General features: G+C 38.8%; 1 protein-coding gene across 1 annotated transcript in view; it reads left to right on the plus strand.

Annotated features, from left to right (window-relative positions):
* b3glcta (beta 3-glucosyltransferase a) overlaps nucleotides 1-20956 on the plus strand; it is a 68356-nt gene that overhangs the window by 19273 nt on the left and 28127 nt on the right. The window contains exons 3-4 of the mRNA XM_083913890.1: nucleotides 6477-6516; nucleotides 16767-16876. Coding sequence (XP_083770016.1) covers nucleotides 6477-6516; nucleotides 16767-16876 — 150 coding nt within the window. The remainder of the gene's footprint in view (nucleotides 1-6476; nucleotides 6517-16766; nucleotides 16877-20956) is intronic.

The raw sequence follows: 20956 nt of genomic DNA on the forward strand, positions 1-20956 counted from the left end.
TGTTGACATGGGCAGTTTGCAACTTTCTCACTTGATTTTCTCTCTTCTTCTTTTTTTTTTGTGACTTTTTGGGCAAATCTGAACTCTCCCTGGATAAGAGTTGCCTATTTTCTATGTTAATGTGCTCTTGTGGCTATGACCCTCCAGACGGACTGTTTTGAGTGAGTGGGGAGAGCAGTGCATTCAGTCGACCAGTCAGCAGCCAGACAGAAATGCGATTGTGCACAACTAACGGCCAATCACTGATCAAAAGCAACTACTTGTTTTTATTCCAATTATTTGACCATTCAAGCTTGTCTTTTTTTCTTTGCAAGAGTGACTTTATTCTGGTGTTTTTTATCACTATTTATGATGCTTGAATTACAACGTCTATACAACATAACCTGATTTGTCAAATGGTTTTCTATACAAACCATCATTGAAGACTGTTTGGGAAAGGGCAGGCACTTTCACTGTCAGTCAGGAGACGAATGAAAACATCTTTGCCATCAGGTAAAGCCTTCAGTGCCATTTTTTGCTTTTAAAGCCCCTGAACACCCACACAGGTGTCGATTAGACCTCTGCTTGGATTGAAGGTGGGCGGGGGCTTTGATGAGAATTTGATGGGAATTTATGAGGTCATAAATGTCCATCTACCAATAAGAATGATAACAATGTACTTTGTCCCGCCTTAACAGGTGAAACAAAGCTACCAGGAGACTCAGGAAGATGTCAATCAATCACAGTAGACACACCCACACAGTCCTGAGAAGAGGTATAATCAACGGATTAACTGAAAACACCTGTGTCGGTGTTCAGGGGCTTTAAGGAAGAAATACTCTCCAGTTCTCATATAACTGATGCTATTGCAGCATCTACGCAGTCTTGATAAAAAAAGTATTTCTAGATTTAGATGCATATTGGTGGGATGATAACAGCTTTGAAAAATTTTAATAGCTCATGATAAAGCTAGTTAGTCAGTTAAGTTTAGCTTGACTTCTTTTTTTTTCACTTTACAAGCAGGCACTGGCAATCGTTGAACACTGAACATTACCCATCACTTTATCTGCTTCTGCTCTACACAGGTTCCTCCTGAAAAGGTACAGAGACTTGCATGACGTGCAGAACGAATCCGCATCAAGTAAATTGGTCACGGTCTTTCCTGAGGTTTGATTACTTCTTCTGTATTTGACACAGAGCCAGAGTCCAGTCTCTATAATTTTAACTCTGTTGATAATACTTTTATAGTTTAGATTGGAGTTGTAATTGACTGTTCACTAAATCCTTCCCCTGAACAGGGATTGTCCAATTGTAGCTTAGCAACTGTAACTTGGCACAGCAGGTCTGGCCTTCTCCCCCTGCCGAAACAGTGCATGGAGCTCTTTATAAAAGCAGTACTCTGCATTTAAAAGGTTAGGAGGATGTTGTCTTTTTTTAGCCTTTTCAAAAACACAAGAGCATGAGAGTAAGGAATGGACTATAAAGTGTTTATCTGGTCTAACATGCTGCAATCCACAGCATCTCTGTCTAACTACCGTAGTACAGTAGTAAGGGAGCGTTACTTCAAGGCCGAGGAGCACATCTTTGACTGCATTATTTTGTGGGGTTACAGGTTCTGTTGTGAAAAAAATTACTCACAATTAGCATGTGCACTATGTAGTATTTTGGTCTGTCAATGTTGGGTCACCCATCAGCTCTGTCCTGCCCTTTATTCGTGGAGCAATCCCCGGCTATTGTTGCATTATGTTTGTTAAACACATCGGTTGGCTGTAATTGTTCAAGCCTTATCTCTTGTAAAACTTGTATTTTCAAGCAGTTTTTTACTTAAAAAGTATGTACATTAAGCAACTATGTTATGTTAGAATGAAATACAGTCTGATCTAACATTTTCCTTATCATACTCTAACTATGTTTTTATCACATGTCTTCTACATGGACCATCAACCGGTGAAGATATTGACTTTTTGCCTGGGACATGTACCTTTAGTCTCAATCTTTTAGCACAATATCATGTATGTAGCCATCAAGCATATATTTAAGTTCTGCTTTAAAATATTCTCATTTTAAAACAAGTATGCTGGAAACATTACGGTCGGTTACAGAAGTCCTTGGTTGCCAGGTTGACTATCACTTCTAAAACTGCCAAGCACATAATCTTGTACATCGTGAGGGAAATGGTTGATATCATTACGAGAAAAAGGCGATGCAGAATAGAATTGCTGATGTTCAAAGGCAGCCAAGGTTCCAAGTCATTAAGTCAACACACATTAAGAGCTTTTCCTTGTGAATGAAACATGGATATTGAATAAAAATGTCACTGTCATCTGTCACTTCTTTAGCCACCCTGGCATGGAGGAGGAATACAAAAGGTATATTCATTCTTTCATTACTCAAGAGATTTGAAAGCATCCTCAAAATGAAGCTGACAATTTGCACTTTACCGACTAATCGTTTTATTCCTTAGTTAATGTAAATATAGAGGAGGGGAACATGAATAATAATGTTCAACTCCTCAGTTATGTAAGGTGTTCAAAGTCTTTCTAGACAGCCAGCTTCTGTAAACATCACACATTTTTCTCACATGTCAAAATTCTGAAAATCCTGCAACCTTGAATCATTCTTGCCATCATTGAACAGAAAGCTAATGGGACCTGACGGATCACTCACTTCAGTGGAGCGTCTGTGCCCTCGGGATTGAGAGATGTAGCAGGAGGCAGGAGCTCTGCCTTGTATGTGAAGAGCCTCCGAATCAACGGCAGGGCTCAAAGGGTTGTCTTTGCTGGTGTCCTTGATTGCATAATAATCACATTAAGTTGGTTGAGCTTGAGAAAAGTTCTTGAGGAGTTTATGCATGTACACCTCAGCCGGGAAAATCTTAGCCGCTGTGCTGCTGTTGTTGTGAGGTTAAACTTTATGAGGCACAATCTTTCTGTCTGTGTCGGCATCAGTGCTGACGTGCCACAGACCAAAAGCACTCAAGGCATGGTGAAACTAACCCCTTCAGAAAGACAGTGTTGACTCATAGAAATTCCTTTTTGACACCTATGGGTGTCTGATTCCCGCTGCAAATGGCTGACAGCCTGCTGTCAAATTGGATTAAGGAGAGCGTTACCTGTGTGCAGAAGCATAGAAGGCCAGAAGAGCTGAGTTCTGTAATCAGTAATGGGGAAAATGATGTTGGACTTGTTCTGAGTTCACTCTTCTGCAGAATATTGGATCATTTACTAGAGAAAGATTTGTAGCCCTGCTGCCCTTCATCTGTGGGGATTTTTTTTAAGCATGACCTGGGAGCAAGATTTACAAAGGTATTTTTTTAAAGGTCCAATAAGTAACTTTTTGATCATGTACATTTTATGTCCTTTCAACTTCTTACCAGGTCGTTTACGTTTAGATTATAGATTGTTTAAAGAAAAATACATTTTATAAAACATGGCTTAGTCATATATTTATGTATTATCTGGATTATATATTGGCGTGTAAACACCAAGGACAATGATGGAAATTTGTCTACGACTTTATAAAATTTTGTTCCCTTCCCTACTTTCAACCCCCTACTTCTGCCATCCCTTGCTCTGACCACACGCACCTTCAAACTCAGCCTTTATTTTGATCTCGACTACACATCTGTTAAATTTTGTGACTGTATCTTGCATAGTTGCGATGCTCTCCTGCTTACAAAATCTCTCCACAGACAGACAGACATATTCAGAACCGCCTCAGTGTTAGTTCCCTCTACAGTAGGTGTCTATAGGGACCACATTTTGCATTTGTGTCTAGATGGCTACCGACAATTTGCGAAAGTCTCGCAAAATTGTTAAGGTTAGGCATTGAACTTGAATGGTTAAGGTTAGTAGTGAGAGTTTTTGCTACTTTGCAAATCTAGGGTTCCCATCTAGACATGACTGCATTTTGCCATGGTGACACATGCACACAGACTCAAAAGATGAAAACTATACCAACGTTGCTGTCACGGCTGGAAATAAATTATCTAAATTTGACGATATGGCTCTTAAAAATATGGTTATAGTTATAGTATACTATATTTAAAACAACAATTCAAAAAATATAAATTACCCTTTGATCTGTAAAAATCAACACTCCCTAGTTAAACAATGGAATAGCCATCGGTGTGTAGGGGAAAATAATTAACTAAAAAATATTGATATGAAACGTGACCTTAAAATCAGAAGTCAAAACATATTGTGAAGTTGGAGAATCATGACATACCCAGTAAAAATACACTAGAGACCATCTTGTGATAAGATCACAGCAGCTGTGATGCCAAATCAGACCAGGGTAATAAAGTGTGTGTAGGGGGGCCTTCTCTGATTTCTACTTCCAGCGCCCTTTCTACGACCACACCCATCTTTGAACATGGCCTTTATTGATTTTTGATCTCGACTACACACAGCTACAAGCAGTTCAGGTTGAGTAATGCATCCATGAGATTGAAGGCTAAGACAGCAAAACAGACAGGACTTTACAGCTCTGTAAAGTTCATCTCATCTTCAACCGCTTATCCGGGTTAACAGTTATTTTATCCTCAGTCACAGTGATCAGTCAAGAGTAATCTATGGTACAAAGTATGTGCAGTTGCATGGAACTGATTGTCCAGAGCAGTACCTTGCTAGACGCTGTATCGTGGCAAAGCTGAGCCAAGTTCAGGTTTTTTGCCAGATGACCCTGTGTTTTTGCCGGAGGCAGCTGCACTGGGCACCCTGATGTGCCAAAATAATGGTCTAACTGAAATGAATAAGGAGGCTGTCTTTTTTTCAGACTCAACACAGCGTACTGTATATTACAACAGCTCATTACAAAAGAGCTCCTGAAATAAGCATTACAAATTGATGTAGAACAGTGTATCTACAGTTTGGCTAGATTTAGAGATTTCTCATTAAAGCCTCATTAAAACCTGTCATAAAACATTAGGTATTATCAGCAGTAGGTCCTGTAAAATCACGAAGTAGACTCACATGTACACATATCAGACACACAGTTGCACACACAACCAAACAATATAATTAGTAACGTTTCACCAACCAGGTAATTCATCACACTGCTTTCTTGATTTATTTTGTTTGACAGTGACAGTGCTGTGATTTCCTGTTTCCTCGCTGCCTGAGAGTTGAGTTGTGCTGAAGGAGATGGAATATAAAACTTTGCACCTGCCACTCTTCTGTCACAAGTTACCATATTTATACATACATTTGTTTTATGACAATTTGACTTTTGCTATAATCTATAGTATATTTTTGAAATTGATAAGATTTCGCAAGATTAATTATCTGATAACGAGTGAGCTTCTCCTGGTTTATAAGATGCATTTTCTCCTTGAGGTCCCCTGTCTCTTCAGCTGAGCAAATGATTTCAGAGAAGTAGTGTATGATAAGATGAGACAGAAACCTTGCGGGCATGACTAATGCTACCGAGTCCAATTAAGCTGATGTCTTGTACCTAATGAATTATATCACCCTTATATGATCTTGTCTGCTTGTGCATATATTTTCCTTTAACTCTGAAAAAAATTAGAAAAGACAAAGAACCTTGCATATGCGCGAATCATCACTGTGCTGTACTCTCTACTGATATTTATACAACGCTGCATTCATGAATATAATAGCAAAGCGAGGACGTGCAGGGGGAAAATAATGATGTGTAGTTATGGCAGTTTCAGGAAACTGTTCATGGGCAGGAAATTGACTAAATGAATAGATGGTTCCCTATTATAAAAATCGCTAGCCCTCCAAATGTGCTGAGATTGCGAGTTACTGTACATATAGGCTGGTTCACACAACTGCCACCAAACTACTACGATTCCCTTTAACCCTTGCACCACACCCACTGAGAGTGAATTTATGACTTAGTTAAGCTCTCTGAAGGCTGCAACAGCTTGCCAGTAAAATGATTGTTAGTCTAGCGGAAGTCATAAATCAAAACAGGCCTTGGTTTGTCATTATCTATTAATACTCTGCTGCTCTCGCTCTAGAGTTCTGGAAACAGCCAGAACTTGCCCGTTCTTGCCTTCTCCCAAGACTGAAAGATTTCCTCTGAAAGATGGAGGTAAAAGACAACTCTTCAAAGTTTGCTCAGCTTCTGATTGATTTACTCATCTCTCCACGGTCTGCTGCATGCGCTGACAGCTCTGGAGGTGGAACGGTGTTCATCGCCTTAATTGAGCCGAATTCACACAGCTTAAACGCTGCAAGCACAAAACCCACACAATTAGGAAGGACTAATGACGTTGAGTATCACCCATTATTTCTCCAAATATCCCTCAGGGTGTTCCATATTTAGTATCACTAAGTCTTAATTAGTGATTAGGAAGATGAAATGAGAGTATTTAGCTGAAACTGAGCCTCTTCACACAAGCCGTTATTTGGCAGTTTCTGCATCTTTTGTTGAAACATAAAAGTGGATATATGTAGGTCATAATTTGAAGATTTGTTTGAAGATATATTTTTTTGTTGTAAGTATTCAAAAATCTTTCTTTTTTTCAGAGCCAAGATGATATGCATGTCATGCACAACAATCAACTGGGTAAGTCTTATTTTTTTCTAATTTCAGTAGGAGCAAAAGTAGTTAAGACATTAAAAAGAAGCAACAAATAAATGGGGAACCCTTAAGATTACAGCCAGTACTGTGTCATTTTAGAAATGACTATAATAGTTGTGTCATGAAAAGTTGTCAACATACATCAACCACTTTATAGAAAATATAAAAATGATATAAATCTCAAATAAGATTGATTGAGTAGCTGGGGAACCAGACAAATTTGCAGGTTTCATTTGCTTTGTCAGATACATCTGCCCCTCGCGAAACTCAGATTCAACTGTCACAGTAGGCAGCGCTGATCAAATATGATTCTGTTATTGTATTGCCTTTTTCTGCCTCAAATGTTTTCAGAAACACATTGTAGTGTACTGTTTAGCTGTTATTTAACAAAGTTTGTGACCCGGCTTCCATATCTTTTCGGACCAAGCCCAACCTCAACTTGCGTGTGTCAATCAGGACTACATCGTTTTGTTGCTGTGATTGGTTGTGGGTCTAGTCGTGTCCAGAGGCATCAAAAATGATCTGAGAGGTTCTGGTGATTCCAGGCTAGGATAATACCATGCCGATTTTTCGATAATTTGAAGATGGATCTTGACACAAAGTTAGACATAAACAGTTTTAAAGCTATTACAATGGCTCATTTATCCGTCATTCTTCCCAGACTCAGCCTACTGTTTTGTTTGTCCCCTGCAACAATAATGTGCATCATGTTAATAATAATAACAACAAAAGCTTTTACACTGTAATTCCCAGATCATAGTTTTAGGATAAATGAGTAACTCATTTGATTGCTATATCAAGAATGACCATCCCTGCCTAATGATTCAGTGGGGACAACCCTATAATTATTGAGTAAACACTTTCTCCCCTAAACACAAAGTTGTCACCCCCTTATTGCATAACCTCTACCCAATACCCAGTATTTCACTGGTACTCCATATATACAAATTACAATATTAACAGTCATTGGCAGGCTGTAATCTGAGCTGTTATCAAAGAAAGACTATAATATGTGTCCATAAATATTTGTGTTTATTTATATCAGTGATATTGCTGCTGTGAGAGTACCTGTGTTCAAAGCTGCTATTCATACTATGGGCCATATTTTGGATTCTGTTATTAAGTTTAATATTTAAATCTATCTACATCAGAGGAACTCATTTGTAATGTTGAATGACATTCAAAGGGATGACCTATTACTGAGTATTTTTCAGTTTTAACTGTGTTCAACAAATTGAAATACATTGTCCCTTGAAGTAATCATGAATGAAATGAAAAATGTGAGACAAGATGACATTTGAATTGCAAATGCTTTTAAACAAATTGGTAAAAGGCCTTTTGTCTTATGCCTGCCTTGAAAATGTAAGAATTTTTCTTAAATATAGTCCGATCTCTTCAATCATTTGACAGCAACTAGGAATTTCATAAGTCTAGCAAATAAAAGAATGTCATGAATGCCTTCCATGCTACAGGGGGCTCATGCAGTCACCATCTGAGAGAGATTTGCAGGAGCCTGTCTGCAGTTTGGAGTCAGTTGCCTGGACCTCTGCCTGTTACTCATTCAACTGGGTCACCACAGATGCAGAAGCACACAAAAGCAACTTCATAATGCTCTCATTTGGCACCTCACCACAGAGAGGAAATACAAACAGACAGCTATCTGAAATATGGAGCTTCACTATCTGGCTTTGCCATAGTAATTCCCTTTGTCACAGCAGAAAAGCTCCGCTCCCCTGTGGAGAATGTTGTTTGTGGGCAGGAATTCAGTAGATGAATAAAGGAAAGTCTGGCGTTCCTTTGTTTTAACAATAGAGCAAACATCAAAAGCTACTATTGGTCTGTTTATTTTAAAGGAGCTGGTGACATTTTAGAAGGTATGGAAAATAATCACTCAAAAGATGTGTCTTTACAGGGGATACAGTACAGGGTGCCAAATGCACGATTGCAAGTGACGATTATTTTCATTGTTGATTAATCTTTCTAATATTTCCGCGATTAATTGATTATTTGTTTGGTCTATATAAGGTCAGAAAATGGTGAAAAATATATATCACTGTTTCCCAGAACCCAAGATGACTTCTTCAAATGTTTTGTTTTGTCCATAACTCAAAGATATTCAGTTTACTGTCTTGGAGGAATCAAGATACCAGATATTCTTTTATAATCTGTTATAAAAATGGTCAGCCATTAATTCAATAGTTGACAACTAATTGATTCATCTTTGAAGCTCTTGTTTGCATCACTAGTTGCTGCTAGATTGTATGCTTTTATTGTTGTTTATTTGCACGTTGAGTACTGATCTTATTTTGACTTTCTTTTATATTGTTTTTCACATCAGGTCTCGCACAGCAGTAAAACAACAATAAAGTTTCTTATCTTTAAGGGGTGCTAATCACGATACAATATTATTTTGATTTTTGGACAATTGTATGATGTTTGCTGATTTCACAAAGTCTGCCAATATGATTTTCATTCAATTCAGGGGTCTGCGATTGATATGGCACAATGTCAAATAACCATTTATACCATGACAAAACGCAACTTAAATTTGACAAATGTATTTCTTACTGAGCTCTTCCTGACATTTAAATATATATATATAAATTTTTTTAAATAAAAATAATAAAAATAGATCTCCCGTTGTCGACTTTAATGTGCCACACTTCTCATGTTTAATTATTACCATGGGAATATCAAAATAAAGGCATATCATAAAAATGAAAATTATTGGTTGTTTTTCCTTTGCAACAATGATATTAGATTGTCAGATCAATGTATGAATGAAATAAAATACAAAAAACCCAGAGGGATTATGAATGTCAAACATCAGAGGATAAATTAAAGTTAGAAATACATTAAAAATTACCAAGATGGGATGATTTAAAACCTAGCAACATTTTAATATTCATGAACCCTTAACACTAAAGAAGTCTTAAAAAGGGATTTAAAAGATGCTACATTTGTGGCAGGTCTGATCTCAATAAGAAGAGTGTCTTGGAACAACCAGCAGAGCTGCATCGACTGTTCTAAGGGAACACGCCGGCATATTTGGGAGGTCAATAAATCATTGATATAATTTGGAGCAAGGCCATTGAATGCTTTAAAGATGATTATTAAAATTGTAGAATCAATACGGAACATAACGACAGCCAGTGTAAATTGTTTAGCACAGGGGTCATGTTCTTATTTCTTGGTGCCTGTTAAAATTTGGGTGGCAGTTAGATACGGTAAAGGAATCTCTGACTGATACCAACATAAAGTGCATTACAGTAGTAGTAAAAAATAAAAGCATGTAAAACCTTGTATAATGTTAAATACAGTTTGTACACACTTCACTTCTAAATGATCACATTACAAAAAGCACGGGTTTGTGTGTGTGTGTGTGGGGGGGGGGGGTGTCATCGACCATATTGGGCTGCATGTAGTGTTTTTTAAAAAAAAGCACTGAAACCTTGGAAAACATATACTAAAACAGCATCTCTCCTCTTTATCTCTAAAAACAATGTTATATCCTGCAGCATCACAATAGACATCATAGTAGCATAGATCTCATCAGGCCTTCGGTGTCTAGTCTAATCAATTAATTCATTTTTTAGACTTGTAGTCTGAAGAAGAAAAAACTCAATAGATAAGATAATGTTTTATATGCAGTTTCACAGCAGAGGAGTCACAGTAATGAATGATAATGCATGTGTCATTTAAAGTATTTAGGTTCAAGCCCCTTCTAACAAAGTACTGCTCCCGGTTTAGAGGACACTGTACATGCACAGTGAAGCAACGCATTTGGACAGGAGTAGCTGTTAACCTTGCAGCTGTTGAGAAAAGTTTTTTCCTGATTCAGACATTTTGATGTCTTCTCTGCCGAGCTCAGCTGTTTAAGTAAGTAGATGTAAGGCAATAATGTTCTTATCTCTTATGTAATATCTTAAAAAAAGGCAGATTTCATTAAAATCCACTTAGGTATTCACGGCAGAGTAATGTATCTCTTACTTTACTATTAGACAGATTTTATGTATTTTTTAATTTCGGCAGTCAATGTATTTCTCAGACTATTTTAGTAAATCGAAGAAAATAAACAGAAGGTCATATTTTAAGGCAACACTTGTGCCACCTAGTAACTTCATGTCCTGTAGGTTGTATTTGTTACAGTGAAGAAACCTTAATACAAAGACCATAAGGGAGGATTTTTATCTCTGGTCAGCTTGGCTGCTATGCATTATGTTCTAGGGGTGCTACAATGGTGGAGAAATTGGTATTTCCTATCCTCTCTTTCCTACAGTTTGTATCTGTGTTTCTTAGTACTGTTGAACATTGCTGCAAACCCTTGCTTTTTGACCTTAAGGGAATAAAACCAAATTCAGATGTTCACCGTTGATGTTGTGGAAAAATAAATGACCTGTGGGTTTAGTTCTTTATACGTGTTCATGTGGGAGAAGAAAAATGTTCCAGTAAAAAGCAGGTGCAAGGTACATCGACAAAAGCAGTTTTTTAAAGGTGGATTTTTCTTTTTAATGTATAGTGTTTGACGATTGAGGGTGCAGGGCAACTCTGTACCACAAACTGTGAATGGTTTTGCTTGGGAGCATGAATGTGTGCCAGAATTTTAATCAGATTATCACTATAACAATAATAACGCTCAGGAAAGCAGTGCTACTGTCCCCTCAGCAGTTGTATTATGTCCATGAGTTGGCTTGGAGCCAGCTTCTTCAGGCCAGGGACATAGGCATTGCATCTTCAAAAAAGTACAATGTTCCCAAGATGTCGACTGAGCAACTAACTAACATTCCCTCTGTATTTACTTTTTCTTATTTTCTGTCTATCTCTACCTCTCTTGTTTCCTAGTGCCTGGCTGCATGCTATCCCACCGTTTCTGCTTTTCTTTATTTATCATTCTGAACACTGCTGATGACTTTATTTTCTCAATTTAAAGAGCACCACACATCCATCCTCCAAAATGTCACATACAGTCCTGGCGTATAATGATGTATGAAATTTCAAAAACAAAACTTCAGAAATGAAGGGGGTGAAAAATTCAAGTGGTGTCCAGAAGTACTATTATGGATAATGAGTGGGTTTTGTAAGCAAAACCTGGAATCTGTTAAGCATTAATTGCCTTAGCTTCCTCAATTATTGATGCTAAGTAAGGTTTAAGGGTTGAGTTCAGTCCTCATTAGTCTTCAGCTGGGTTGTCCACAGAGTCATGAACTCTAGAGAACCTTTAATGGGTGTGATTATCACAGATTGGATACCCTTTTTCCAACCTTTACATGTATCTACACACACACACACACACACACACACACACACACACACACACACACACACACATATATATATATACACACACACACACACACACACATTCTTCTTCTTTTGCAATCGTAGTGCATCTGTCTCGACTGGTTTGCTTCCTCATTTCACTCCCTTCTGTCTGCCCCCTCTCTGTTTTACTGAGAGATATTTATGACACTGACCTTTTCAGCAGTAAGCTGAAAGTTAAATACACCATGCTCCCCATTGATTTTGTGCAAGGCAATTAAAAGTCCGTCTTAATATGAGAAGTAGGCTGATAGAAAATCGTTTCCATAGCTGCACAATACATAGGCCTGTGCCACACGAGATGATTGCCCATAGGGCAGGTAAATTATTTTTATACAGCTAAATCGAACTCTCAACCACCTAAAATGTTGGCTATATTGAATTCGGGTCTCCAGATTGAATATCGCCGGATGTCTGTGTATTGGCTATTAAATCCTAGTGCTTTGTAGTGTGACGGTCATGGTTAGTTTGGCCAGGAAACCGCAACCCAATTCTCTTCAGTGTAGTATGTCTCACAGATGCACCATTGTGGACGTGCAGAGAGATTGAGGGGATGTTTTAGGAGAAGGATGATTCTGGGCCATCTTGTCCCGGAGAGTTCAATGATGTGAGTCATTGGAGTGTAGCGGGTTTTACACCAGCGCAATCAGCTGCTGCATGAGGAAGTCAGGCTTACCCACAATGAAAATTAGCTATTGACATCCTCTATCATCTCTGAATATAGTATGTACTGGCAATGAAGAGCTCTGGATCTGTCATGACAGTTTCATTGTTCCCACAACAACCTAATGGCCCTGCTTGCAGAATGTTATCCCTCTCAACTTTTGGAGACGTTTGTCATTGAAATTGCACTATTGATCTGATTCCCCCCGTGTGCTTCTCCTTTTTCTTTCAGAAATGTGAACTAGATTGCAAATGCTGCTGTCCCAAACTTACCCACCATTTGTTTTTGCATGCTCAATGTCGGCTGCCTTGCTGTGGACGTGTTTATTTAACCAGTGAGATGGAGATACTCCAGGCTGAAATTATACTTTCCTGGGACACCTTAGGTGAGCACACACACCTGCTCTATGACACTGATGGAGATGACAGAGCTCCAGAAGGACCTAGAGGTCAGAGTGCTCTCAGCTCCTCTGCCACTTGGCTACATCTGGCATCCTGCTCTAAGGAAGTGTCACTATTGATTTGTGTCAATGAGGTGACAACACTGCAGGGCCAGGCCACTACGAGAGCGTATAATCTTTATTCAAGTGCAGATATGAATTAGACCCTCCTGTATGCGTGCACACACCAAGAAATACATACACATTTTGGTTGATCATTCCTGTTTATTTAATAAGTCGGATCATCTGCCCTTCTTATAGAGAATCCTTCACACAGAGGTTGCCATAAACCAGATGGTGATGGCCTTTAAAGTGTGGCTCCATGCAATGAGAAACAAGTCAGATCAAAGACAGAAGGAGGCAGAATTCTCTTGTGTCTCATTTCATCCAATATGTTTCAAGGCTGGTACAGTCTTTTTTTTTTATAGAGTGGCCTCTGTGGAATACTTAATGAGTGAGAGGAGACAAACGAACACTGGACTCTTGCTTTCTAGTTCCATCAGCCTGGCAAAATAAAATCATCTGTTCCAAGGTGACCAGAGCTTTGGCTTCATCTCCCCAGGAAGCCTTCAATCTCTTTCAATCGAGGCATATTATTTTCAGCCAACGGGCATCCTTTGATAATTTCACTTAACCACCAAAAAAAGAGCTTAGCGGAATGTTTGGCACCAGGCTGATACTTCACATCTTTGCCCCTACTATTAAAGAGATGAGTTGATTGCATACTTTCACCTCTGGGGATACTGCTATTAATGCAACTGGAGTTAATATTGCTGCTACTGAAAGCATTACAGAGTAAAACAGAACAACCATACAGGTTTATATACACCTTGTCAAGCTCCTGGAGTCACCCTAACAACCACTGCAATGGCCACAAACTCCCCAGCAAACATCTGTGATAAAGGCAAGCAAACTTATTTTGTGAGAGAAACATGACTAAGGCTGCCCACACATCATTAGCGGTAAACCCGTTATGCTCTGTGCCATTGTTCTCCTATAGGGACAGCTACCCCATGGTACCCTGCTCTGAATTGCCACCTAATGCGGTGCACAAAGTTCAAATCATTTCAACTTTAACCTCAGCTGCTGCGTAACCTATGAGATAACAGCTGGACCAAGGTGGAAGTTGTGGAACAACAGCTCAATCTCTGTAAACGTACCACACTCTCACCAGGGAAAAATAATGCTTGGTGAAATGTCTACCATGTGTGTGACATCACATTAGGAAGAACTTCACCCAATCCAATGCTAAAGTTTGCTTAGCTGTTTATGGTCACCTATATCTGTGCTGCGCTTTGTCTCTGTATCGACACTATGATCTGCGCCCTTCTTCACATTAGGCACCAAAAAATATGTTTTTGAAAGATGTACACCATCTGGGCTTCTTTTAAACTTTGCAGCACACTGTCACATAAAGTCAAGGAGCAAACCCAGCTAAAGCATGATAATGTCTGGTGTGCTGCGATGCCCTGGACAATCAGAAGTCCCTGCTCTCAAGACCTAAAATACCTCTCATTGGTCACATGGCACAACAACAAAGACAGTAGCACCACTCAGAATTTCCTAGCAACCACCTACCGACACCCTAGTGACCACATCAAACACTGAATCCTAGCCACCTCCCAACACCTCAACATCCTTTTATAATGCCCTGGCAATGCAAGGGCAAGGCAGAGACAAAGTGTTAAGCATGCTATCTTATTCATATTCTTCTCAGCCCAGAGGAATAGCTGGATAATAGCTTATATCTACTAGGAAGGGATTTGTGGCAACCTTGGCACCAAAGGCATTGTTTTAACTCTTTGCCCTATAATAAAATACAGGCACACCTATTGATTGCACAGTTGTAATCTTGCATGAGCTGCCATGAGTGTCAAGTGAGAGCAAAAGGTGATTTTTACCTGATTTGAGAAGTACATGTGAGTGATGGAGGTGAAGCAGGAAGGGCATTATAACCAGATTTTTCCTTTTCTCCCTGTTTTTTTGCTGATTAATCGAAACCCATTAGTGTGGAGATGAGGTCAGTGCATTCAGTCTTAATTAGTTTCTTTTTTACCCCTCAATCTCCTTTGTTTTGACATGGGTTGTACACATTATCTGCAGAGTGAGGGATTGGCAACCTGCTTATCTGATTTTGCTGTTAGTCTCATGCAGCTGGTATTATTGCTGTACTGTGCAGTATCTGGAAGCTGGTACACCTGGGGCTTTAAAATGAAATGCTTTATGTGAAACCAGATGCACACACACACGTACACACACAAAGTCATTCATTTAGTGAACTCTGCAGAGGACATTTAGAGGTGGTGTAGTGGTGTTCGCTCTGTAAGCTCAGCTCTCGGCGGAGGTTAGATCTGTTGGGAGATGGACATGCTGAGATTTAGCAAATAAATTCCCCCTCACCAGGGCTCCAGGATCAATGGGATCTTTGTTATGAGCAGAGCAAAAGAGCGACACACTCACCAACACTTAATTAAAAAGATCACAGATACTGCACTCTGACATAGTGTCTACCCATGACCCCACTGCTAATATCTGAACCCGGAGTGGGAATAGGTTCAAGTAGCGTAATTGAGGAGGAGGCGATCCATCTAATCCTGCCATTGTCAGCATTCACCCTTCCCCTTTTCTGCTGTATTGCTTTTGCCATATTCCACAGGGGAGATTATAGACCTGTCAGCAGTGGCTGTTACTTATTTATGTTTTGAAACACTAAAATAAACTTAGTCAGCAAATTTTGCAATGCTACAAAAACAAGTCCTTCTGGAAATCATAAATTACTACATAGTATATAGCCTTTATGACTGTATTCTGTACAAATACTTAAGCAGCTGATTAAAATGTCTAAAACAAATGAGAAGTATTTGGCACAAAGCCTGTTATGTTTGTTTGAGCTCAAATTAAGAGGAACGTGGAATTCCCTGCACATCTCATTACTGGGAAGTTTCTGAGCTGCCTGTCATAGCAGGAAAACTCTGACATGTCTTCTGCTTTACTTCGTACATCACACCTGGATATTGGCTCCCACCTCTCAGCTCTAAATCCTTGAAAAGCCTTTTTGTTGTCAGTCATTCCACAAAGGCGCTGCAGACTTCAAGTTGATGTGAGGGACAGCTTACAGGATTTAGGAGATGTCAAATGTAATTGTACAGAGCCAAAGACAAAATGACAGGTTGTTTTTTTTTTTATTCCCTCCCCCTGGTCCTTTGGTCTACTTTTGATTGTACTGGTCGTGAGAGCCACAGGGTTTTTGCAGACGTTTTTGTGCAGCAATGTCATTCCTCATTGAGCTGTGTCAATATTACCCTGTAAATAGATTTCACATAAAGAAGAACTGCAATACACTGGGTCAATGACAAAGATGGTATCTAAACACATTGCCAGCATTGAAATAGCCTGTATTAGACGTTTTGTAACTGACATTATTGAGTTAGAGTCTCCCTGATAACCTCAGCCTTAACATGCAGTAACAATACTGAGTTTCACTGTCAATGCGTCGTGCAGCCAGATGTGGACAGCTGGGCCGTGTCAACCTTTGGGGTGTTACGGCATCTCAGAGGAAGACACATCTGACTACTAATCTTTTATTAAGTAACAGCCTGGGCTGTGACATTTGCATAGTCTCTCCCCAAGCCAATTAAGCTCTTGATGTGCTGGTTATTATCACCAGGCCAATAATGGAGATTAGCAAAAACCATCTCAGTTATTCAGACCATGGTTCTTATCTTGTCCTGCTCTCAGAAGGTCATCGATTGCCATGATCCTTTTTCACAGTATGTGAGCAGTGTCTCATCTCTGTCCTTTGTGTTTCTGCAGACCTGCGGGAGATAGTGTTTATCATCCAGAGTCAAAGCAACTCCTTCCATGTGAGGCAGGCAGAGAGGCGGAGAGCAGACTTACTGAAGCAGGCACACAGTCTCAAAGAGGTAAGATTCCTTTCACTCGTGCACACATGCTGTTATGTAGGGATAGGAAGAGCACATGAAAGCTCACATATATTTTAGAAGACATTAAGGTGAAGACCAATGCTAGCAGAAAAAGTTGCATCTGAATATGAGTTGTTGGCTATAACATAACATGATTTCACTACAAAGAAAAAGAAAGTGTTTGCCAATTGTTACGCCTAGTTTTAATTGAATGATTGTGCAAATAATTATTTGTGGTATTCACCATATTAAACCTCTTGTGTAGGAAATATGAAAGTATAGTTTGAAATATGCAACCATCTCCATTCCTTGTGTCAGCAGATCGTGTGCATGCTTATAATTTCATAATTAGGAAATCCAGGCATTTGTGCAGCTGTAATTTTCGGATATATCGATCTTCTTAACACATCAACCTTCCATTCCTGGCCTATTGTGGGAAATTTGTGATGATCATCCAAAGGCATTTGTGAATATTGAAGTCCCTGATTATAATTCAGATATTTATAAAAAAAAATAATAAAAAATTTAAAAAGCAGAAGAAAAATATGCATTTTAGTAGGTTATTTCATACAATTTGTAAAATATCAGTAAGCAAATCAGCATTATGTCAAAGAAAGAAAAAAAGCAGATTTACAGGTCAAAATGGCAATTTACTTCTGTTAATTAAATCCCTACAGAGGCAGATCAAATGTGGTGTAATACACAACTTATATTCCGTTTGGTTAAATAGTGAATGCCGCATCACTAATGACAATAATACGTTACGTTGGATGGCGAAATTGCTCACTGTGTTTTCTGTAGCAAGAGACCAATTTAGACCTCATATGTGGGTTTATATTTCTGTGGCTTTGGATGTGTTGTTGTTATTGTTGTTGTTTTTTTCTGTTTCCTTCACTGCTGAATGTCACATACCTTTTATCTATTGGAAAATACATAAATAGAGCAAGTCATTATTTCTCTGTTTAGTGGTGTTGTTGGTTTGAAAAATACTTTGTATATCACACCATTTTATTACAATGCTCTTGGAAAAGTACTGGACAGCCTGCATTTATTTGTCTCCTACTTGTATGGATGGGAATTGATAAGATTGTACTAATACCAATGAAGAATACTTATTTTGATAATCGGTGCAATTCTTTATCAATTCCCTTATTGATTCCAAGTCAATTTTCTGTGTAGAAAAAAGTCGGCCGACACAGGTTTTCAGCGTCAACTCAACTGTTTTATTCTCTCAGAACACAGTGTAGCTGAAATAAGACATTTGTGCTGCTTTCTGTTTCATGTTTCCTGCCTGCGTGGTTAGAAACATAGACTGTATATCAAGATGGACGGCTTAACAGCTCCCTGAAATCTTGATAAGAGGTCGAGTCCTCCGGCCCACGTGTCGTAGTGTTCCTGAGGAGGACACGTAACACCAAAGTGCTCCCCGTGCTGCTATTGGGTGTGTGAATGTGGTTTGAATGATTAGATTAAATGATGGCAGCCTCTGCCATTAGTGTATAAATGTGTGCATGAATGGGTGAATGTGAAAACTATTGTAAAAGTGCTTTGAGGGATCAAACTAGAAAGCCTCTATATAGGTATAAGTCGATTTCAATCAATTAACCCTCTGGTGTCTGGCTACACTATATGGCTTCACTTTTATGTTACCGGTGGAAATGGAGAAACGTCCTTCATCTTTATATACAGTCTATGGTTGGAAAGCAGTGGCACTTGTGCTTAGTGTCAAATATTTGTCATTCCTGGAATTTAATCGCATGTAGCGTAGAAAGATGTTTCAAGATATTGCCGGTGTTTCCACCCTTACTTGAAAAGATTGTTTTACAAACATAACAAGCTGTACTGTTGTCATATTTCATCATGAAATGAAGCCACACTTTGGAGCATTTCTTCCTCTCTGCCATGACTCCTTCTTGCTGCAAGTTTCCAGCAGCGTAAATGCGTGAGTTTCATGTCTTTATTTTGCAATGCGCAACTGTCATAAAAACCTGCCGTCATTGATAAAGGGAATTGATAAGCAAGATTTCTCTTCTGAGCGCAGTCCCCACTGTATCGCCTAATAATCCATGGGAAAAGGATTTGGGGGTAGACATTACTGAGGTCCAGTGGAGGGACATTCTAAAACTGCACGCCCTATTACAGTGGAAGGTGCTTCATAGAGCCCATTTACCAAACGCTAAATTGGCTAAGCTATAACCTATTCACAGTGATGCTTGTAACCGTTGTCAGCAGTCCCCAGCCGACCACGCACACATGTTCTGGACGTGCCCGAAGCTTGCTGAATTTTGGTCCGATATATTCCAAACCTTCAAACAGGCTCTTAACACAAATTTGGAACCGAATCCCCCTTGACTGCTGTTTTTGGGCTCGCTCCGTCTAAAAATCTGCCCATTACTGCACAGCGTGTCATGGCCTTTACCACCCTGCTCGCCAGACCTAACATTCTCCTTAAATGGAAACATGGTTCTCCACCAACTCACGTGGGATGCGTGAAATTTTACAATGTCTATGGTTAGAGAAGTTAGTTTTCACAGAAGGGATCTTTGACAGCATTCCACAAGACTTGCGACCCACTGCACTTCTTTTATTAGCAATAGTCTCACTGTCACTCCTGATGATGCTGAGGACAGTTCTTGTGCTTGAAAGTAGAGACCCCCCCCCCCTTTTTTTTTCTTTTTCCTTTTCTTTTTCTTATATTACTTTATCTATTTTGCAATTAGCTATAGTTTTTACTCTATTTGGTTTCATTGTACCTTACTTATCTACTAATGTTATATGTTATTTAATTACTTAGTTGGTTACTGTGGCCACATCTGACATGGGTTGTTTGGAGGAATAGTGGGATTTATGTTGGGGTTTTTTGTTTTTGTTCTTGTTTTTCACTTTAAGGCAGATGCGTTGATAAACTGTACAACTGTTATACTTTATCTTGTTTGATTGGCTGCGAAATTCAATAAAAGAATTTGGAATTGAAAAAGGAATTGATAAGCTCCGGCATAGGATTCTATGGATCTCAACTGGGATCTCATCCTTACCTTTGTCAACCTAACATCTTTAACTCCACCTTCAACAACACAAAGTCAAAGATTAATTTATTATTTTTTGAATTTAATCAAGTCAAATTTTAACAACAAATTGGAAGGCTTGTTTCTTGTTTTCCTGTAATGAATATTGGCATCAGTTTGTGCCAGTAGATACAATTTGTCATGAAAAGATTTAGTAACACTAATGGACATCAAATTTTATAAGAAGAGACAGACTTTATGAATACCACATCATGTTGTGTTTGCATTTATGATCTCAGAGATGTCTGGCATTTTAGTATCTGTTGCATGCAATTACAGAACTAAGTCCAGGGAGAATTTTAATCAGCAACTTCTCAAAGAGGAGGCAGCAAAGGCTTGACAGCTTTTCAAAGAGATATAAGACCCAAAGACTCAAAATTAGTTATCTTCACAGGATCAGAGTGAGGATACCTGTAGCCTCAAGTGTACAGAAAACACAAAGAGAGTGAGTGCTGTACCTCCCGCAAAATATTGAAATAAAAAAATACTAAACAATACAGCTTTAAAAGCCAAATGGAAAAGGACAAAATAAATACTGTATACAACAGAAAGATAAGATCATATACCAATGCTTCTGTTTTTCATTTCTTTTTTCTAAAGATTTTTTTGGCAGTTTTTCAAGCATTTATTATATAGGACAGACAGAAAACTGGGTGAGTTGAACACGGGGTCACTGCCTCAAGGTCCTTCAGCCACCAGCCGCCCCCTTGTTTTACACTTCTGTTACATATTACAATTTCGGCTTTTGCATTTAAACTTTTTTTTTTTTTGCATTAACATTTAGAATTTTCTGTTGAAATTCAAATTGCCGTTTTTTCAATACATTTGTAATTTCATTATCCAGTAAATCCAAAATATCTGCATCATAATGTATAGGGTGATCAAAGAAATCATCTGCTTAAATTTTTGACTGGACCGCAATGTGAGGCCAGTCCTATAAGCATGAGTCTGTCACTGAGTGATGAAGTTACACTGTACACAATTGGTCGGAGTGAATGTTTACCCATTTGCCATT

Source organism: Echiichthys vipera (assembly GCF_963691815.1).
Source record: "Echiichthys vipera genome assembly, chromosome: 5".
Taxonomy (NCBI): Eukaryota; Metazoa; Chordata; class Actinopteri; order Perciformes; family Trachinidae; genus Echiichthys; species Echiichthys vipera.